Source organism: Protobothrops mucrosquamatus, unplaced genomic scaffold (genome assembly GCF_001527695.2).
Source record: "Protobothrops mucrosquamatus isolate PMUCROS unplaced genomic scaffold, P.Mucros_1.0 scaffold323, whole genome shotgun sequence".
Taxonomy (NCBI): Eukaryota; Metazoa; Chordata; class Lepidosauria; order Squamata; family Viperidae; genus Protobothrops; species Protobothrops mucrosquamatus.
The window spans coordinates 304,968-326,768 of NW_015386662.1; the positions used below are offsets into that span (position 1 = coordinate 304,968).

A 21,801-nucleotide genomic window follows, 5' to 3' on the forward strand; every position below is an offset into this window, starting at 1 on the left:
GCCGTCGCGGAACCTTCTCCGCAATGGCACCACGCGGCAGCTTCGACCTCGACAACGGGATTTGGGAGAGCGCGAGGGAGAAACGAGGTGGGATATTCTGGGTCGCGCCTCTGCCCTCCTCCGGGAGAGAAGCGAGGCTGGCGGTTGCTACTCGAAGAACAGCCCCGGGAAACCCTTGCAGGGAAGAGTCTCTCGCCTGCGTCTCCGCGCGCCCAGCCGCCTCGCTTGCAGCGGAGGAAGCGTTTCTCTCCCTCCTTCCTCTTTAAGCGAGGGAGCCCTGGGTTTGGGGTTCCCACACTCAGTTCCCCTAAAGCCGCCGCTTGGCAGCGGCCGCAAACCCACTTCTTCCTTCCTTCCTTCCTTCCCGAGCCGCTGGGTGCCAAAGCCCCAGCGATCCTCCTGTCGATTTGATCAAAGCAGCGGCGGGAGGGGGGGGGAGGTGAGTGGAAGCCACTGGATGGACCCACGCGCGTGCGCGCACACCTTTGGAGACAAAACAATCGGCAAGGGATTCACGCCGAAGTTTTTTAAATCTCCCCCCACCACCCGAACACGCGCGCGCGCGCATATACACACCCTCCTCCCTCTCTCCCTCCCTCTTTCTCCCGTACTCCCCCCCCCAACACACACACACACACACATACACACACGTTAGGAGACCGCCCACCGCAGAACTAAGACCCCGTTCGATTTAAAGCGAGACGGCGCTCGGAGGCTGACATTCATTCAATAGATAGAGCGATCATCGGCAGCGGTGTGTGTGACGGGCGTGCTCTTTCTTTCCCTCGCCTGACTCTTGCCACTCGAGGTTGCGTTCGCCTCTTTCACTGGAGGGGAAGTCATTTAAGGATGTTAAACCAGAGAATGTTTCCGGGCATGGTTTTGTTCCTGATGTTTTTCTGCCACTTCATAGAAGATCAGACAGCGCAAGGTAAGAGACAATTCACACATTTCCCGGCTGATGTGCCTCGGTCTAGCTCTGCACGCCCTGCTTAGCCCTCCCTTTTCTAGCTCACCCGACGCCTTCACCTTCTTCAATCCGCCCGACGCGTTTACAGCTCCAGTCCGAAACTCAAACACGAGCTTCCCGCTGAACTCTCGGGGGGGTGGGGTGTTTCCAACTTGAAAGAAAAGCGCTTTAGGATCGCTTTGCACTGGGGGCTTTCTGGGAATGCGGAGACTGGAGAGGAGGAAAACCCCACGATTCGCTGGACAGAGAATGTCCCTCTTCCCGTCAGCTTTATCATCTTAATCGCCTTCTCCATCATTAGCTCTCTAAAGGGATTTTCTAAAAAGCTGGCGTCGCTGTTGCCTGGCTTAAACTTCCAGCATCAGCTCAGAACTTTTCCGAGTTTGGCCACCGCGGAGGTTGCACCCTGCCTGTGATTTATCCCCATATTTACATTTCTAAAAATCGCCGAGGCTGCTTCCTTCTACGGGTGCGAAATAATCTTCGCACGGTGCCTCACAAATCCGGCCGCGGGTTCAGGGGGATAGAAAGAGAGCAGAAAAGAGAGATGTTCAGTTTGGAGGGTTTTCTTTATGGCCTTCCTCGTTTCACGCCGCTCGGGGAATGAACTTCGGAGGGCTGCGTTTCACAATGGCAAGCGCGGCTTGCAGTGGCAATCTAGACGAGCCTTTCTGGGATAAGTTCCTCCTTCGGTTCGGTGGAACTTGCTTCCAGGTAAGCGAGTGAAGGCTTGCAACCTTGGGCTTCGTCTTAAAACACAGTAAACGAAACCCACACTTTGGAAACTGAAAATAGTCTCCTCCGCCCCGATTGGTTTGCGTTGTCTGTGAGGGAGGTTAATGACATTACGCCCACAATTTATTCTGGTATCCCATCCATAAATTTACCTTTCGGGTTACATTATTGTAACTTTAAGCAAGTAGTAATGAGAAGAACTTCCTAGCTGATAGGTCCCTTGGTACTGCTGATATTACTGCCGCCGCCGCCGCCACCTTAAAATGGGTGGATTTGGGGCGTGAGAGCAAGGTCGGTTCTGCCTGGCATCCTGTGGTGTAAAGAAACAAATTCGATTTGATCTGCATTGGTTGGAGGTCAGACTGATGATTCACGAAGAACTGGCTCCAACAAAAATTCTCTAGATTATCTCAAGGAATAGGAGGATAGGTCAGATCAGTGTTTTTGGCTCGGTTCCCACAGTAACAGACAGACTCAAGGTTGTTGGTGTCAGTGTTGCGTGTAAGTGCGCTTGTGTTGCTTTTCTCCATAAAGTCCATGCCAACTTGTCTATTCCACGTCCTTCTATGTTATCCCATTGGTGGGGCTGCAAATCGCTGCTGGGCTGCGTGTGCGGAGTTTGAACGCTCATTCCCCAACTGCTTTTTCTCTTTGCTTTGCTTTGCTTCTGAAGTAGGCGAAATTCAAAGATTTCGAAAGAGCCGCCTCTTATACTTGCTAGGACCAGGCGCTCATTATCAAATCCTACATCTCGGGATTGATGGGGGGGTGGGAGCCGTTATAGTGAAATGTCCCCATAAGTTTATTGTGCACACTTCTGTTTAGTGTTAAAAGTTGTTTGTCGGTTGTTTATAAACAGAGGAGTTGGGTTGATGAGATCAGCTTAATGGGGTGGGAAGACAGGTTCGTCAATCACAATAACTCTCTTTCTCGCACACGCACACAAGATACACGCACTTTTGATGCTCCAGGTCTATTTCAAGACCCTGCCGTGCGCAATTAACCCCTCCCCTCTCTGAAATTGCTGGCAGTTGTCTCCCTTCCCCGGGTGGAATAGCAAGGCGTCGAACGGGTTTGATCAAGTTGTTGAAACAGGGCTTCCGTTTGATTCAGAGGAGTAGCTTCAGGTTATGAAACGGGACAAAAATAAAGTAAACAGTCTAGTAAAAGTCAATTAAACCCGCACGTGTTATGTCTGGGTCGCTGGTAACTGACACTGAGCTGGCTGCGTCTCCCTCTTCCCTCTTTCTCTTCCTGCACTAGCTGGGAATTGCTGGCTCCGGCAAGCCAGGAACGGTCGCTGCCAGGTCCTCTACAAAAACGGTCTCAGCAAGGAAGAGTGCTGCAAAACAGGGAGGCTCACCACTGCGTGGACGGAGGAGGATGTCAACGACCACGTGCTTTTCAAATGGATGATTTTTAGCGGAGGGGCCCCCAACTGCATCCCCTGCAAAGGTGGGCGCTGCTAAAAAAAAAAAAAAAAAAAAAAAGTTGGGTTCTTAGAAGGGCTTGTAAGTGAATAGGTGAAGATAGACAGCTGCTTCAGGCTGACTTAAGTATCTTGGTTCATTAAATCTAGTAATGCCTTTACGTAGGCAACATTAGATACAGAGGTTCCCTAGCTCTCCAATTAGGAACGTAGTCTCATTCCCTGAAGCTGTGAAATTACATTGCTGAATTGTTGTCTCCTCCCATAAGAAAAGGATAAGCAAGATTATTTTCAGTGCCAAGGATTGTACATAAAGCATACAAAATCAACTGGAACAGAGGGAAATTGTGCTTGAGCATTTCTCCTCTTCATTGGGAAACCCCAAAGTGTAGTCAGATAAAAGCATTTATTAGAATGTAGGACTCAGTCAAATGTAATTATTAGGCTTCTGAATTAGCTATCTCTCTACAATGAATGGTACTGGCTTTTATAATTTTCAAGACTCTATCTAGTAACACTAGTTGACTAGTTGATCTAAAAAAAACAACAACACCCGGGCTAATCAGAAACAGGATGAGAAGGGATTACTATTTGGATGAGGGGCTACCAGAGAATGCCAGAGCTGTAGACTAGACTGGGAAGCAAAACAGAACAGAGCCTATCCAAGGAGACAATGTATTGTTGTCAAGAAACCTATCCAAAATGTTTGAATTGTGTTCTACCTGCCCAACTGGAAGGAGACCTTCCTCTCACCTAAGCTCACAATTCTGCATGGAAAGAATGTGTGCAACTACTTAGCCCAAATAAGAAGGTAATTTGAGTGGAATGTTTTCTCCTCATCATAACTAAGGCTATTTCAAAGTACATATTTCCCTCCATGGCTCAATTTATTGAAAGTCGCATGACTTGACCTGCTCCCTCATTCTAGTCCTTGGTATGCTCACACAGAAAGGTATTTTGTCCTCACTCAAGTTATTCTCCAGGTATCCTATTTCTCAGGCAGGTTTATTTGTGATTTTCTTAATCACTAAAGTCTCTGTGCTTTTTAAGTTTTGTAAAGCAAGCTTTTTAACAGGATTGGCTTCTAGCTGCATCAGATAGATTGTTGTAAGGAGAGGGCCCTGCCCTCCAGAGGATGACGTACAGAAGAACCCTTTACCTGCATCTAAATGCACTAGCATTTAAAACAGATTTCAGACCTAGCTGAAATACAGAATGGTGTGTATATGAGAATGTTATGATTTGTGTGTCCTTGGTGCCAGCAGGGTAGTACTGAAGAAAGCTAAGAGATGATACAATGGAAATGCAGTTCCCAATTCACTTAACTTGGTCTGGCGAACGCATCTTGAACAGGATACTTTACTAAAAGTAAAAACTATGAATTGCAGCCAAAGCTTTTCACCCTGCAACCTTGAGAAATCTCTGCTCCAGTAACCTTCAGCATGAAGGATGTTAGAGAACAAACTCAACTCATGTCAAGGGCACCATATGAGCAGAGATGTTATTGCACTGAATGATGGGGTAGATAGGGGAGGTGGCTGAAACAAAAATAAGGCAGCTTTGGTATCCTGTCTCACAACTGGCATACAGCATGTGTTTTTTTAATGGAAATTAGTCACCTTGACATATACAGTACTTATCAGTGCAGTGAGAGATTAATCTATTCTATCTTTTCAAAGTACGAACTCACACATTTTACTAAGCCATAGTTTATTGAACACACCAGAGTTGAGTTCCCACAACATGATAACCTCTAAACTGGTTTCTCAGCCCTGACATTAAGATCTGTGGACTTTAACTCCCCCATTTCCCCATGCTGCCTCAAAGTTATCAAGAGTAAGAAACTCTGCTCTAAAACATATGTAGCTTGCACTTCATAAAATTTGATTTGTACAACATCCTGAATCAAAGTCCAACAAACCACATTATGCTAATGCAAAGTATGACCTGAGCCAAAGTACATTTAGGGAGATTCTAAAGTTTAGCTGCTACTACTCTTTTTGTGTATAAAATTGCACAGCACTTCATTGCAAGTTAACAGACTAATTTTCTAGCGAGTCACTGTCGTTATTTTGTGACTCCAGCATCACTGTAGGGATCATTTGTGCAATTTTCACAGCCTCTTGCAAGCTTCCTGCTCAGAAAATAGAAGGCTTCTGTCTTTGATTTCATTTTATATTTTTGCTGGAAAAGTAGTATTTTGTGAGTCAACAATATTCTCATGTGTCGCCTATGAAATTGTGATGGGAGTTTTAGATGTTATTAGACAATGTTTATGGATTGTATTTTACTTGCCCAACTCTTTTCTCTCCGTTCCCCTTCCATTTCCTCTTTAGAAACCTGTGAGAATGTGGACTGTGGACCTGGGAAGAAATGTAAAATGAACAAGAAAAACAAACCTCGGTGTGTCTGTGCTCCAGATTGCTCAAATATCACATGGAAGGGACCAGTGTGTGGCTTGGATGGGAAAACCTACAAGAATGAGTGTGCTCTTCTGAAAGCCAAATGTAAAGAACAGCCAGACCTTGAAATCCAGTATCAGGGCAAATGCAAAAGTATGTTTACAGCTTTCTCAATCCTAGAATCAGGGATAGAAAGCATGTATAAAAAACCATGTAAACCATTTATTTTGCAGAAAGATTATAGGACCAAGTGAGAAAATAGGTTGTGAATTGTGTTCACATTCAAAAAATAATAACACAAAAGGGTGTCCTAAACATAGATCATGGGATGGGCAAGTTTATCATAGGCGTGTCAAACTTGGTGCCCCCAGGTGTATGCTTTTCAATTCCCAGAATCCTCAGTAATTCCACACTGACTGAGGTATTCTGGGAGTTGAAGTCTGCATATCTAGAGAATGCCCAGATTGGAAAAGGCTTTACTAAGTAAATAAAAGCCATTTCTATAGAACAAGCATGTCAAACTCGTGACATCATGTGACATCACACGATGTATCGTGACATTTTCCCCATTGCCGGCAATGGGGTGGACGCGGTTTCAGTATGATGCATCCGGCCTGGAGGCCGGCAGTTTGACATGCCTGCTATAGAACCTATTTATATTTCTCCAGCAGAACAAAGTAGAAAATCCTGAGGTGACTAAATTGTATCATACACTTTCTGCAATTTTTTTTAAAAAATGAGGAAAAATGTTAGATAGTTGCTCCTTGATGAATTAGCTGCCTTTTCACTTGCAAGTAAATTGTGTCAGACCAACGGGCTGTCTAAGCCACCATTCAGTTTCCACAAATATCTCATGGAGGCACAGTAGCAAACACATGAAAGCAATAATAGCATCTTGACCACATTTCCAAGTAACTGCCTACAATATTGGATATAATTCATAGCCACCAAGGTGGTACTTTCTGATCATCTTAGTTGTCCTATGTCTAATACCTCTTTGAAGTCATCCAAGTTGATGGTTGCACTGCATCTTCTGGCAGTGGATTCCATCATTTAACTACAAAGGCAAAGAAAAACCACATGCCAAGAATACAAATCTGCAGTCTTATACCAATTCTCAGAAAATACACACCCTATTTTCCTTCCTATTAAAGTTGGAAAGGAATCTGTGGATTTAGTGAGACACTGTGGTCCTGCCAATGAGCTACGAGTCCTTCCCATTAACTTGCAGCCTTGAAAGTTTTTTTCACATGCCAGTTTTAGATTTGGAGGAGGCATAACTAGCCACTTATTAGCATGAGAACCCCTTCCTTGGAGGTCTTCCTGATTACCTCCAGATGCTGTGAAACAGTTCGGAGCAGCTGAAACTACAGCTTCTCATTCTTGTTGGCTAGGGAGTTAGGTGACAAGGAAGCGGAAACAGTAAACTGGACAATGACAGAGCCATTGTGACGTTGACAGTGGGCTTCTTCAAGGGTATGCACTTCGACAGATGCCAAGTCCTAATGCAGTGGTTCTCAACCTGTGGGTCGGGACCCCATTTGGGGTCGATCGACCATTTCATGGGGGTCGCCAAGCAAGGCTGTCTGCCATTTTTTTTGTCCAACATGTTTTCCCCCTTTTCCGGCGGGTGCCTTACCTCCCTTGGGCTGGGCCAGCTGGTGGTCGGCCTGCTCCGTCTCTGCCGCTTGCCAGCTATGCCTCGGCCGGCGCAGGGGGCGGAACCACGCATGCGCGGCACTCCCGGGCAGGGAAAGTCCTCGACTTACGACCGGTTGGGTAGTCCTCGACTTATGACCAGTTTAGTCCTTGACTTATGACCGGTTTAGTCCTCGACTTACGACCGGTTGGGGTCACGGCATTAAAAAGGTTGAGAACCACTGTCCTAATGCTTTTTCTAGGATGATCACAAGAGTTACTATGTTGTAGATCACTGATCCCAAGTCCAGGACCCTATAATTACTAGGTCATCCATGCAGCAGCTAGAGTATAAACTAATTGGAAATTCAAAGATTGCTGGTCCAGCTACCTTAGTTTAATCCAAGGTAATCCAATAGTTTTTGCTATTTGTGTCTATTCTGATGGCCCAGGTGCCCCTATTGTTTACATAATGTTTTCCCTACTATTTATTTCAGAGACATGTAGGGATGTTTTATGCCCAGGCAGTTCCACATGCGTGGTTGATCAGAATAATAATGCCAACTGTGTGACATGCAATCGGATTTGTCCCGAGCCAACTCTACCTGAACAGTATCTCTGCGGGAATGATGGAATAACATATGCAAGTGCCTGTCATCTAAGAAAAGCTACTTGCCTGCTTGGAAGATCCATTGGCCTAGCCTATGAAGGAAAATGTATCAGTAAGTACCATGGAACAAGAGATTACAGCTCTATTTTTAAAAATGAGAGGAGATACACAAAGGGGGAAGTTTTTCCATTTGATCAGGAAACCTTATTTCATAGCACAAACTTAGTTCAGGTTTTTTTTTCCTGGTTATTGTCCTCAAGGACCATTTTAGTTATTGTTTTCAGATTCCCCAGCAAACCTCAGCAGAAATTCTAGGATCCTTGACTTAGCTCAGCCACTGGAAAATCTCAGACACATGATGTGGCATGGCTAGATACAAATCTTTCTTGCCTTACCAGAATAAAGCCATATAAAGCAGTTGATTGTCTTCTGTCAGAATTAAGGGGAAAATTACTTTTTAAATCCTACTTTAGCAGTTCAAATCCATTGCCTTGAAGCTGAATTGTTATCAGTTATTTATATAACTGACTTATTTGCGCCAGAAACCACTGGCTCTTACCTTGATTCTTGGAATTCTTGCTTGGATTGCACCACATCTGGAGGGTCTCACAAAAGGGAAGATGGAATGTTATGAGAGAAATGTAGGTTCCGGATCTTACATGTCACACCGGGGCATTGAAGATAGGGGGGCCCAAAGGGCAAGTGGTCTTCTTTTCACTATACATATAGGTCTGTGGTGGCGAACCTATGGCACGGGTGCCAGAGGTGGCACTCAGAGCCTCTCTGTGGGCACACGCGCTGTCGCCCTAGTTCTAGGCCTCCAGCTGGGTTTTATAAAACTTTTTCGCTTTAGGCCTCCGCCGCCGTGTGCAAAAAAAAAAAAGGTTCAATCAGTCAATTTCAACTTCTCACGGGAAAAAAAAGATCTCGCAAAGTTGGAATTGATTGATTGAACTTTTTAGTCCCATCCAGTCTACCGTTACCATCGCAGCCACGGCCACCCCATGGGCCACGCCCACCCAATGGGCCATACCCAGCCAATGGGCCACACCCACCCGGCACTCGACAATGCATAAATGGGTTTTGGGTTGCAGTTTGGGCACTCAGTCTCTAAAAGGTTCGCCATCACTGATATAGGTAGTCCTTGCTTAATGACCCTAACTAGGACTAGAATTTCCATCGCTAAATAAATCAGTCTTTAGGCAAAGCATCATGTAACTGTACCACTTACTGACAATAGTTCCAATAGTTCCAATTGCAGTTGTTAGCCAACAACCAAACATTCCCCATGTTCTGACATGCTGGATTCCACTTCAACTCTCCCTGCCTGCCTATCTTCCTCCCTATCGCTACTCTTTTGGCCACTCTGCACTCTGCAACCACCATCTACCCTTGCTTTCTCCCAGCAGTCCCAGCATCACCATCTTCTGATGAAAATGCCCAGCCAAGGCAGCTGCTGGACCTTTGAAGACCTCTGTAATGCATCAAAGATTTCTCCAGGCTTTGCGGAGACTTTGTACAGCATCAAGTAGGCCTTGCAATGTCTTGGGTGGCCAAATGGCAGAGATGGGGAGATGATAAGTCAGTGGGGGGAGCTGCAGTTGTTAATAAGGATGGGCTGTCAACTGCCCAAATTTTGATCATCTGAATGCAGGGTCATTGCAACAGCCAAAACATGGAGCACCAGCTGTAACTACCTTTTTCATCACTTTCATTATTTTGAACGGTTGCTGAACAAATGCCTGTTAAGGGAGGACTGCCTATACAGAACCTGAGCAACCAGGGATTAGAATTGCATCTCAGTACTGGCAATGGGATAGCTTCCCATTGCACCAGCAGGTTACTTAAGGTTATAGAGGAGGCTCCATAGTATAGCCAAAGGATCTACATTATCTGACAATTTAATCAGAATAGTGAAGCTGCAATATTATGACACAAGATCCACCTTTTACAAACATCCATGAGATGTCACAATATATTTACGAAACAGGCAGAGCTTGTATTGTGGCACTACAATGCTTGTTTGTTCTCTGTGCTACCTATATAGGTATCCATGAGTACAATTTTGTCCTTTTGCAACTGCTAGAGCTGATTAACTCGCACCTACTTAAGGATAGGGCCAGCCTCCAAAAGTTAAAAATAATGGGGAAAGTAGATCACATTATACAATTTTTTTCATTGTTCCCAATTAAAAAACAGGATAACTAATTCATTTTGCTTAATGATAAAGGTAGTCTTCTAAGAATCAAAAAATGTTAATTGTTTCCCACAATTGTTTTCACTTTCTAACCTCAGCAGAAATGGGCAGAGTAGGGAGGAGTCAAATCAGAGCAAGTGATTTGATCTGATAGACAGGTGGAGGAAAGAAGCACTGCCAAATAATATTGTGCAAGAATGAAATCAAGGCAATTTACGTAAAGATCTCAATGGAAAGCAAAGCTGGAAGAAGCCATGTTACCAGATAGTGACAGTTTTAGTTATACTATGTGTCAGTGACCAGAAGAATGAAGAATAAACTGAAATAGAAATTTCTTTCTTCCAAAGTAATCTTATTAATTAATGCTGTTAAAAAATAAAAGAAATGATAAAGATGAAATATTTATATATCACTTCCTGGTGTTGAAAATGTGGCAGTGGTAATAGGGGTTGTTCATCCAAGAATTATGCATGAGGATTCGGATACTCCAGATGTTGATGAGCTCAATTTCCTGCTGGTTTGGGCTGCTGAAAGCGATGATTCAGCCACATCTGAAGGTCTATCCTCTGCCATAAATTCCATTGGTGTTATTATCTTAGCAAATTGAAGAGAGTAATTTACTAAAAGCCCCTTAAAATGAGTGAAAGTCAGAAGCAAGTTTGAAATTAGAAGCTTTCTGATTATAGCTCAATCTCTTATTTGCACCAGCTCAGGGAATAGGAAAAAATCATACTGCTTATATAGGGGTTCTTTTGTTTGGCCCACATCTTCTGCTATGAAATATTACTTCCGGTTTTAAAGTGACAAATTAAAACAGAGAAGGATAGTTTGGTGAGTAAGTTAACAGATCTGATTTCAACCCATTTTATGTGTGGAAAACCACTTGCATATTGTTGCCAAGAGAACTCCCCTGATGTGTAAATTACCAAAAGTTGTAATCTCTTTATGTGCCTATCTCAGATTATAGACAGTAAATTACAAATATATCATTATGTTTATTTATCAAACATAGATTGATCCAGTAGCATGTCTCTTTAATTAACAGTCTCAAGTAGAATCCAGGCTTCTCAAAACCAAAAGAGAAGATGGTAGGTGCTGCTTAAAGCAATATTTAGGACAATGTAGCTAAACTACAATTCTCAGAATACTTTAGTGTTAATTGCTGGGAAACATTGTTTAGTAACTTTTGGAAAGCCACAAGATCCTTAGTCCTGAACTGATAGCAAAATCCATACATTCAACTTTAGCAATATGAAATTTGAAAATTCATAATGTTTCTCTTTAATGTGTTTTCCTTAGTTTTGTACATCTCTCAGAAACCACTGGAGCTGGACAGCCAATATAAATAAATAAATAAATAAATAAATAAATAAATAAATAAATAAATAAATAAATAAATAAATAATAATAATAATAGTATTAAGCTAATATTAAGGCCCTATAGAAAGCAAAGGGGATGACTTTGACAGAAATATGCAAAAACTGTTACCTAGGCAAAGAGAGCTGAACTCTTCTTTAAATCGTAGAGCAGGGGTGTCAAACTCGCAACGTCACGTGATGTATTGCGACGTATCGTGACTTTTTTCCCATTTCCGGCAATGGGGTGGGCGCAGTTTCGGCATGACGCATCCGGCCCACGAGCTGGCAGTTTTGACACCCCTGTCCTAGAAACTGAGATAATATTCTGAAGCTACTCAAGGAAATGCCTCTCAAATTCAATGGAGTGTAAGAAGGAGAAGAGATAAAGTACAATAAGGCTTGCAAGATTGATGTCAACCCTACTAGATAACCCAGACCAGGAAACTGACTCCAAAGGAAGACTAGAACTATATTTGATTGAGATAGGCTATAATAACAGAATCTTGCAAGTCTGTTTTATTTCCCCTTCCTTATTCTCTATATATTTTAATAGCTCCTGATCCACATATTTTTGGCCACTCTTTAACTCTGATCAGTCACCTTCACTGATTTCCGTTACCTCTTCCATTTCTGTTCTCCTGAACAGAAATTGTTTGACTGAGCAATATAACTTCCAATCCACTGAAATGCAGCCAGAGCAATATGTCAGAAATGACAAACACTCTTTCCCTTCTTTTGTTCTCTTATGGCTGTTGATGGGGCAGCAATAAACCCAAATAGGTCAGAAGAAGTTGATTAGGTGAATAAATTGGTTCTGGATGTTTACCCAAAAGATTAAATATGAATCACTCCCTGTCTTGATCTCAATAATGTATCAGGATTGGGTTTGCAAATATGTCAGCTATTTTCCAGAAATGAATGAAGTATCATGATTTTTTTAATAATCCTAGTTCAGTGTTAACTAACTGAGATGAGGGATTTTTTGCATAATTTATATTGACACTGGTTGATAGATATATTCCATTTTAACCAGCTATACTCAAATCAGATTATTTCATATTTATAAATCTGCATGTTCTTCCATATAATAATAATAGCCATTTTTAATTTATTATAATATATTTGCCAACACCTAAAATGTCTAAAGTTCTGGGTCTTTGTAAAGAGATTGATTTTATTGCTGTCATTTATGCTGAATTGATCTAACTTGTCTTCAGTGATGGCATTATACAGTCAAAGCCTACAGGCCAGATAGAACTATTACACAATCTCTGACTGGCTGACTTATTTAGGAATAAGGAAAAAAGTAGATGAGTTAAAATCATTCCTAATAAATAGTAGGAGGCAAACATGATAAGAAAAAGTAGATATTTTCAAAAATTGCTAGTTCTGACTTCAAATTATTAAAATGGGGGGGGGGGAACCCTGGCACAGCTCTTGCATAAAACAATCCACTCTACATCTGCCACATCACAGCTATTTCCTTGCTATGGAAAAATGCTATTATATACAAAATTATATTTTAAAAACTCATAGGAATGCACTCCTTGGATTCAGAAGGATAGAATTTGGTCAAAAAACTTTCCACCAAATCTAGTTGACAATTATTGAAGACTAGTCTTTGGCCTTGATTCCACTGGAATCTGTGATACTTGTGAATACCAAGTCTTTGAAGACATTTTTTGACCACATGGCTTAGGATTCAGTTCAATTGGATTCCAATGGAAACATTTTGCTAGGCAAGGAAGCTTAGGAAACACACATTGGATTGATCCAAAACCGCTTTTCTCCCTTACAAATAATAAATAATAGGTCATGCATATAATGGACATCTGCAAGTACTAAAATCATGACCAAACTTAATCCTCAAAACTGTATCAGCATCTTGAAGTGGCTTATACATTGATAAAATAGAAACAATAAATACAATCATTTTCCACTAAAAGATCAGAAACATCAAATTACATTTGGATTAAGACTTGATTCCTCTAAAACAGGTCTGTAGAATAATTTACTTGTCCTTTGAATGATCTGCCAAGCCAGGAAAGACATTCCATAATGTAAGCAGTATCATCAGAAAAGCAAATGCTACATAATTTAATATCATAACACTAATATAACTATTCCCCAGGTGATCTCCTGTCACATTAAATATTAAAGTTCAGGTGCAACTATTGCATGGATTCTGAAGGCTATACTCAAAGTTTTTAGGGATCATGTGAAACCCTGAGGATTCAAACTGAATATTTCTGAGTCCACATCTAATTGTAATGTAAGCAAGCATTTGCACATGCACACAATTACACAAAAATACACACGCAATCTATTTCTTTGTGTCACAAAGAAGATTATTGTTCTCCTCACTATGACAAAGAAGCAGTAAACCCTAACTGATGATTGATAATTTGGGAAGGAAGGAAGCAAATATAGCAAACAAGAGTCCTAGGGTTCTGTAGTCTGCAACATAGGCACAGGCACAGTTGCTATCTATGTTCTAACATGCTTCTATGTTCCTTTAGTTTTAAAGGAACAGATTTAAATATATGCCTAACTTCCCCATTTAAATAACCTACTTTTTAAAATGCTGAACATTGATGAATCATATCCAGTTTTCCAAAATAGTTGTGCTTTTACAACTACTACTCTTAAATCATAGGTTCTAGGTTAGTACTGCTAAACCTAATAGAATGATTTTATAGACTGATTTTTCAAAAGGCTAATCTGTCCATTTATTGCAATTTTTCAATCTTCTTTTGAATTCAAAATCAAACAAAGTGTAACATTTGTAGTATTCTTGCATTAATGTTTGTGTTTGTTGCATCAAATGGTATTATCAGAAAGAGAAAGAAAATAAGTGGAGAGGCCCCAAAGCCTTGATATGTGAGGTACAGCTTTCAGTGTAGTGAGATAAACTCCATAGCCATTCACCAGATTATTCATAACACAATCTTTCTTAATTTAACGCTGATCTTTGTTATCTGACCCTCATTACATGACAGATAGAGAAGATATTATAAATGGCTTTTTCTATAACATCATGTTATAGTCCTTTCTTTGGATCCAACCCTTGAAGGCCTTGGAAAGGCTATTTCCAGAAGTCCCAATCTCAATGACCTCCAAGATTTTGGAGAGTTGTTGCCTAGACACAATAGGAAGGCACCAGTTTCAGAAGTCAGATCTAGACTGTAGCCAGTACACTAGGACATCTGATCATGATTTTTAAAAAAGGTCATTTAGCCATCCATTTTTCCAAGAAACAAAGCATTTCTTCCCCGTTTGCCATACTACATGCCTTTCACTTTTAAAATCTGTTGTGTTTTTTTTAAAACTGTGAGCACTGACATCCCAGATCAAGTGAGCTTCAGCAATTCCTGAGCACTATGCAGTGTAGGGAGATCTTTGACTAGGAACTTGGGAGACCAATATTAAATAAGGAATCATGTAGATTAAATTCTAAATGTTTATTCAAATTTAACTCTTATTGTATTTAGTGGCACTGGCTTAGGTGACAAATGCTGAAGACTGGGAAAATAAATAGATTGGCTTCTGACATCCTAAGTCCTTTCTTAGGTCAAAGAGTTAACACTGAAGTCATGCCATGTATATGCCATTTTTAAAAGTATAACCATGTATGAGAACTATCCTATTACAGATAAATATCAGTTCTTCAGACTAAAGTAGTTTTGAATGATCAAGCTCCATCTCTCTCTCTCTCTCTCTCTCTCTCTCTCTCTCTCTCTCTCTCTCTCTCTCTCTCTCACACACACACACACACACACACACACACACACACAGACAAACACACACACAAACATGGATACGCCAACAAAAGCAAAGAAAGCATCAGCAGAGAGTAGACAAGCTATTTCAACTTTTAGGAACATTCCTCCCATCAGATTTATTAAATCTGGTTTCTGTGAGCAGCATGCTTTTTGTATGCATGTCAGGAAAACACAATACACAGTACTCTCAGTTACCTTGAACCTCAAGATGGGCATCAAATAAAATTGATAGTTTTCTACCAGTTTATCACTATTGATAATAAAGTGCACCCCTCCATCGATCCACCCTAAGAATTCTGATGTCAACGACTCTGAGAGTATATATTGCATTATTACTGTCACAAGGGCAGAAATTAAGAAACAGATTTTTAAAGTTCTCTCCTGTCCTTTCCAACCAGTTTTAAAAAGAATTCCCTCCAACTGAAATTAAAAGAAAGGAATAAATTAATTTCAAGCCAATGTAGATTACATGTCTACTTGGGCAAATGTTTTCAGTTAAAAGGACTTTGCTGTAATGAATATACAGTACAATCCTATAAGGCAAAGAAACCCAATCAACATTTCTTTTGTTCCTTTTGTTAAAGCTGGATTTTTCCAAGGTTTAACTTTTTTAGTGTTGAAAAGAATCAGCCTTTGAGGCTACTGGTCAGTACAAGATAATTGTCAACATTTTATTTCCCATCAGAGGTCTCTCCCCAACTTAAGGCTGGGAAATATGTTGATTTGCATGGTTCTTGGGTAACCCTCCCAACTGTTGTTGGATAGTAGTTTTAGTCATACTCACTTAAGTCCCATTAATTCTGCTGATTCTACATCAAGCATGGCTGGAATTCAGATAATACTACTTATACCAGCAGGGAATAGGAAGAGGTATAATATTTTCTGCTAAACTGAGTTCAGAACTGGTCTTGGATACTATGCGTCTTGTCTTGAAGGTTGGGCATCATTTCTGCAACACTACAGGTGTTGTCCATAGAGCATGCAGTCACAGTGACTTTGCTTTTCAGCTGAAGAATTCAACCTCCTTCATAAACTGCCTTTCCTAGTAGCACCCTTGACCCTATCCTCTACCCCAACACTTGGTAATAATTCAAATTCTCCACCTTTGCCTTTCCTCTATTTTTTTTTGGAGGGGGTGGGATTCACTACCCCCCAACATTTTTGAGAGCATTGTTTTCCTTTTGCTCTTTTAACCCTTAACTCTTCCCATTTTTCTTTTAATGAAAACTCTTTATAGAAGCCAAATCTTGTGAAGATATCCAGTGCAGCACTGGGAAGAAATGCTTGTGGGATTCCAAAGTGGGCAGAGGACGGTGTGCCCTCTGTGATGAGCTATGTCCAGAAAGCAAATCAGACGAAGCTGTCTGTGCCAGTGATAACACCACTTATCCAAGTGAGTGTGCCATGAAGGAAGCAGCCTGTTCCCTGGGTGTGCTATTGGAAGTAAAACACCCAGGATCTTGCAACTGTAAGTGAGATTTTTACCCTTGCAGGAACTTTAATCTTCTGAAGGCAAACAAACAAAAATCCTTAGAAATAGGTGAGGATGGAAACCTTTATTAAACAGGAAAGAAAACTATGCATTAGTGAGATCTTATGTAGAAAGATTTATGTATTATGCAGAAATCTTGCGCTTGATGAGAAGAAAAAACCAGATGTTTGGAGGTCCTTTCTCTTTTTAGGGAAGTGTCTAACATCAGAAAGTTGCCTTAAATGCATCTTCCTAGCTGTTTCTTGCCTTCCGTTAATATTGTTTGCTTGAGTGTGCTTTGCTGCCTGCTTTATTAACACATGGCTATAACATATTTGTTCCCTCACCTCAACCCTTCCCAAACTAGCTTAACCCCTAACCATGTGGGCTGCTATCTGCTCACAATGGCCTCTGAATGAAGGACTCAACAGCAGTTTAAAAACCTAGAACACAAGAGCACTTTTTATCTAATTTCAGGAATCTGCCAAATAAACCTGAGCCATTGAGTCTCCAGAACTTGCTGCAGTTATGACTTCATAGATTATGTAACACACACTTTACACATACATCCAAAAAAAAACAAAAAAAAAAAAAACCAAAACCCACAATCAACTTTATTGTATAACCACAGGTGCCAAAGTGCATCTCACTGCAATCTACGCTTTAAAAAACATGCCACATCCTATTTTGGCTATGCAGGGGGCTTTGAAAACATGCACAGACAGCTTCTGCGCTTTGTCATCCGTATTTAAACAAGAGCTCCCCTGTATTCTCCTATCTAGCCATCAATGAAGATCCTGAGGAAGAGGAGGAAGATGATGACCAGGACTACAGCTTTCCTATATCTTCCATTCTAGAGTGGTAAAATTTCCATCCCTTTTGAAACAGCCATTGGGCAAGAATTACAATGTCCATACTGTACATAAGTGTATGCTTATTTATTTGGGGAAGAAAGAAGTATACATATAGTTGAATCTTGTAGACATTTATTTATACTGTGTCATGTTTTATAATTTATACATTAAAGAAGTCTGATTGACTGTACACCTTTTTTTGAAGAAGAAGAAATGTAATCGTTATGGGATGAGCTGTGTTATTTATTGTGAGGTCTCTTGCTTGTAAAGTAAAGCTTTTTTTCTTGTAAACTATAAATCCATTCCTTAGAGCCTAACCCTCCTCCCCAATTACAATTTTCAGCTCCTTATTTCTGCCAATGTTAACTCTTTTCCATTTTAACAAAACTTTGCATGACAGTTTCAGTTACATTTTCTATTTATTGTGTTTCCTTCTTGCCAATTCTGTATATAAATACATGATCCCTCGGATATTTGTTTACAAGGAATCTTGACTGACCAAAAGGCGCTGTAAACTGAATTAAGTATATATTTGAGATGGAAAGAGGGAAAGCTTTAACAGAACCTCTTTCCCTGCCTATGTTCTCTGATTGTATCATGTAGTAATAGGATCTCAAAATCCTGAACGTTTATATTGTACTATGAGAATTCAAACCCAAAGATCGGATTATGAAGGGTTTTTTAGTTGCTATGTGGCTAAATGTAAAGAAAGCATTATTTTCTTTTTTTAAGAAAAAGAAGAAAAATGAAAATACATTGTCATGAGCATCAATGTTTTATTAGGTCTGTCCTCGCAGATAGTCCTGCGTTCCATTTTTTTAAACATTCTTTTTGTTTCACATTCAAATGTTAACAGAATATTATATCAAAACTTTATCAGTTCAAGTTTCTTGCTTTTCATAATACTTTCTTTTTCTGAGGCAATTTTATATTTTCAAACATGACAAGTTAAATATAAATTCATTTAAATATATAGTTTTGTACTTTTCTACCATGTAAATGTGCAATGTATATAAAAGTTATAATGTGTATTTGTAAATAATTATGAGTGAAAAAAAATAAAAAAATGGATATCCTTTCCCCCAAACCTGTATATATTGACTTCAATTATTGGTTGGGTTAAGAAGGTTGCCAAGAATGGGTTTTTAAATGTGGGGAGGGTGATTAGTGAAGAGGGTTTTTAGTATTTGTAAAAAGTTATTCTAGGTTTTGTTCTGAAGATCCATAATGCAATGTGTCTTTGCCAAATAGTTAATATCTAAATAGGAAACCACCAAATAAAATCTTTCGGAGTGCTTCTATTATGGAAAAAGGGTAATATAAATGTAATAGTTAAATTAACAAGTTGAACATAACTTTTGCTTGGGTGTAAAACATGCAAAGTGAATGCTAGATAGGTTCCTTCAGCATTAGTTTGGACTCCATTGGAAAATATTCCCATTCTAGCTGACTAAATGGGAATTATGTAGAACAAAGAAGGAAACAAAGATTTTATATGCCAAAAAACTGAATTTGTAGTTAGTAGTTGTCTGGGAATGAGGTAAAAAAATGTAGGTTCAATAATTTTTAATCTATATTCATTACTCAATCTTGATGAGAGGAAAATTCTACCCTATGGCATTGTAAATATTTCATTCTAATGTAAAGGTATTTTTACAATCTAGAGGACTCTAGCCCAGTTTATTATGTTTTCACTATCTCATACTGAAACTAATGAATATACTATACTCAAGTTGGATGTTCATTTAGGACTAGAAAAATCAAGGTTCAAAATCCAAACCACAGAGGAATGTTGTGAGGATACAATCAAAGAGGACAGAATTATATATATTTCCCTGTTTCTTAGAGGAAGGAAAATACTGTATATAAAGCTAATAAAACAACATTATAATATTAGCATTATTTGTGTTTCATTATACCTTCAAAATTTCACTGCAATTTTAAACTTCCTTCAAAGTCATAGAACTTATCTCTGTTTCATAAAATCATGAGATTCTATAGTGGGGTATTTTGCCAAGATAATAAAGTTTCTCTCTGACGGACACTGGAATCTTGACATTGTAATCATACATTTAAGCCTTTTTATTGAGGAATTGCTCTTGTATATTCCTTACACATAGCAATTCTATGAAAATCTAAAATAATAACTTAATTTCATTGGTATTGATGGCCTACAGATGAAAGTATTAGCTAATATTACTGAAAAGCATATGCTTGAGATGGTGTTAATTTTTATATCTTATATTTAATCTATATCTCATTCAAATGCACAAGCCATCAGTACATCTTCATCATCATCATTTTAGCCATTGTCTATCCACTGCAGGATGAAGGCCTCTTCCGCTTGTTTCTAACCAATTTGGTCCTGAGCTTTTTTTTTTTTTTTGCCAATTGGGATGGCAATAATTGCTGATGTCAGTACATCTTACAATAATTAAATACATCTAACTATATAAATTAGTCCATTCAATTTGCACTTTCTTTTTCTAGTGTGAACTAATTATTTTACAAATAATTGTAAATAGATTTCTATAAAAAACATACTGTGGTCGTGGATAAGAAACAGAAAAGATCCTGTTGAATCATAGTAACAGTCCCTGTAATCCCAGCTACAACCAACTAAATATCTCTAGGAAACCCATAAAGAAAAATAAAAGTTATTAATTTTTTCCACTACTGATCTCCAGGAAGTGATATTCATAGGCAAGCAGTCTCTGAAATCTGAAGACTACATATACTGTTGTCAGTTCCATTTGGCTTTTTCAAAGCAACTAAGCTTATGATAATCATTATATCCATTACAGAATTCCTCGTGTGTGATATGATACAAATTCTAGCAGATTAATTCAGAGATGGGTTACTTATGGTTTGCCCATCCTTTTGCAATTCCTCAAGAATTTTCTGACACCATTTTTATTGGCCACTTCTTTATTAGCCATCCTGCCACTTCTTCTTTCCTATCAGAGAGTTTGAAAGCAGATTATATTTTTGAGCACATTTTCTTTTTTAGAACTAGTGAAGGATGCTATTGGTGGTATTGCTTTGCAGATAAGATTGCACCTATCACTGGCTATTCACACATCTGAAAGTAGCCTCATGGGAAGAACTTCCTTACAATATCCTCCTGGGAGGTTTTTAAAACTGGAGGTTTTTAAGAAGAGATTGGACAACCATTTGTCTGAAAAAGTATAGGGTTTCCTGCTTGAGCTGGGGGTTGGACTAGAAGACCTTCAAGGTCCCTCCCAACTCTGTTATTCTGTTATTCCTTTGGTATTTAGCTGAAGACAGGGTGGATCCAAAGAAAGTCAAGACATACACATGTACCTCTTAGTCACCTGATAACTAAAAACAATGCAAGGCTGTCACACTCTATGAAACACTTTCAAATTACATGAGGATGGGTAGAAAAAATGAAAAACAATGATCTAAGTTGAACGAATGCTAGTTTGGATTCTATAAGCTATAGACAACTAAAGTCTCCCCTCATTGAATGTTCTCTTCCCCCTTACTCACTCAGTCATTCTCTCTTCCTCTTTCTCTCAGCCTTGCCTAGATCGCTGGATTCTGGTGTGGTTAAAAGGAAAAAATCCATTCTGCATGCTGCTCTGACTTCCTTCAACAAAAGAAGAAAAAATAAAAACAAGAACAAGGATTAAAACTATTAAGAGAATTAAGCCCTTGGCTCCAAGGGTCTTTTCGTTTACCAAGAGATGCTCTGTTGCAGGCTTCTCCAAGCTTATGCCCAGTAATGTGATGAATTACAATTCCCCGACTCCCAAATGTATTTGACTACATATGACCATGTTGAGTAGCCATTTGGGGAGTTGTAATCCAACACATCTGGAGAGTATCAAGTAGGGAAAACTGATTCTTTTCCCAGAAAGGATGTGAGGAAAAGATGAAGCTGCAACATTTGTAAGATTCTTTGCAGACAAAATAATTTGCATTTGCTCTGTTTAGATGCCACTGGGACCAAGTCTAACTCCAACCAGGGCACTATCTTATAATGTTAATTGGATTTCATTTAACCTTAGGAAAGTGAATAAGTAAACCGGGTTCTCTTTAGGGTATGAGCTCAGCCACTCATGCCCCATTTGGGTCCTTTGGACAACAAGCATATATGTGGCTGCTTTCAGGAGAAGATCAATGCTTCTTTGAGAAAAACAAATACCAACTGCCTTAAAGAAGGAAAAGTTGTGCTCTCTCCTGCCACTGCCACAAGGGCACAGTCTCTCAGTCCAGATCCTTTATATAACTTCTGCCTGTCTCCAGTCTTCAACTTTGGGGAAATATTTTGGATGCTATTGAGGGGTATCAGAGGATATTAGATGAAGTGAGTCTGGGACCAAAGCTA

General features: G+C 39.8%; 1 protein-coding gene across 3 annotated transcripts; it reads left to right on the forward strand.

Annotated features, from left to right (window-relative positions):
- Positions 1-649: 649 nt before the first annotated feature.
- FST (follistatin) lies at positions 650-21,280 on the forward strand. Of its 3 annotated transcripts, none has more exons than XM_015815175.1 (6): positions 650-931; positions 2,969-3,160; positions 5,471-5,689; positions 7,672-7,896; positions 16,360-16,590; positions 20,991-21,280. In XM_015815175.1, the coding sequence occupies exons 1-6, from the start codon at positions 850-852 to the stop codon at positions 21,101-21,103; spliced, it is 1,062 nt and encodes a 353-aa protein (XP_015670661.1). In that variant the 5' UTR covers positions 650-849; the 3' UTR covers positions 21,104-21,280. The 3 variants fall into 3 exon arrangements, with proteins under 3 accessions (XP_015670661.1, XP_015670663.1, XP_015670664.1); XM_015815177.1 differs by lacking the exon at positions 20,991-21,280 and adding an exon at positions 17,376-18,497 and having other exon boundaries at positions 651-931; XM_015815178.1 differs by lacking the exon at positions 20,991-21,280 and adding an exon at positions 17,071-17,083 and having other exon boundaries at positions 651-931.
- Positions 21,281-21,801: the final 521 nt, after the last annotated feature.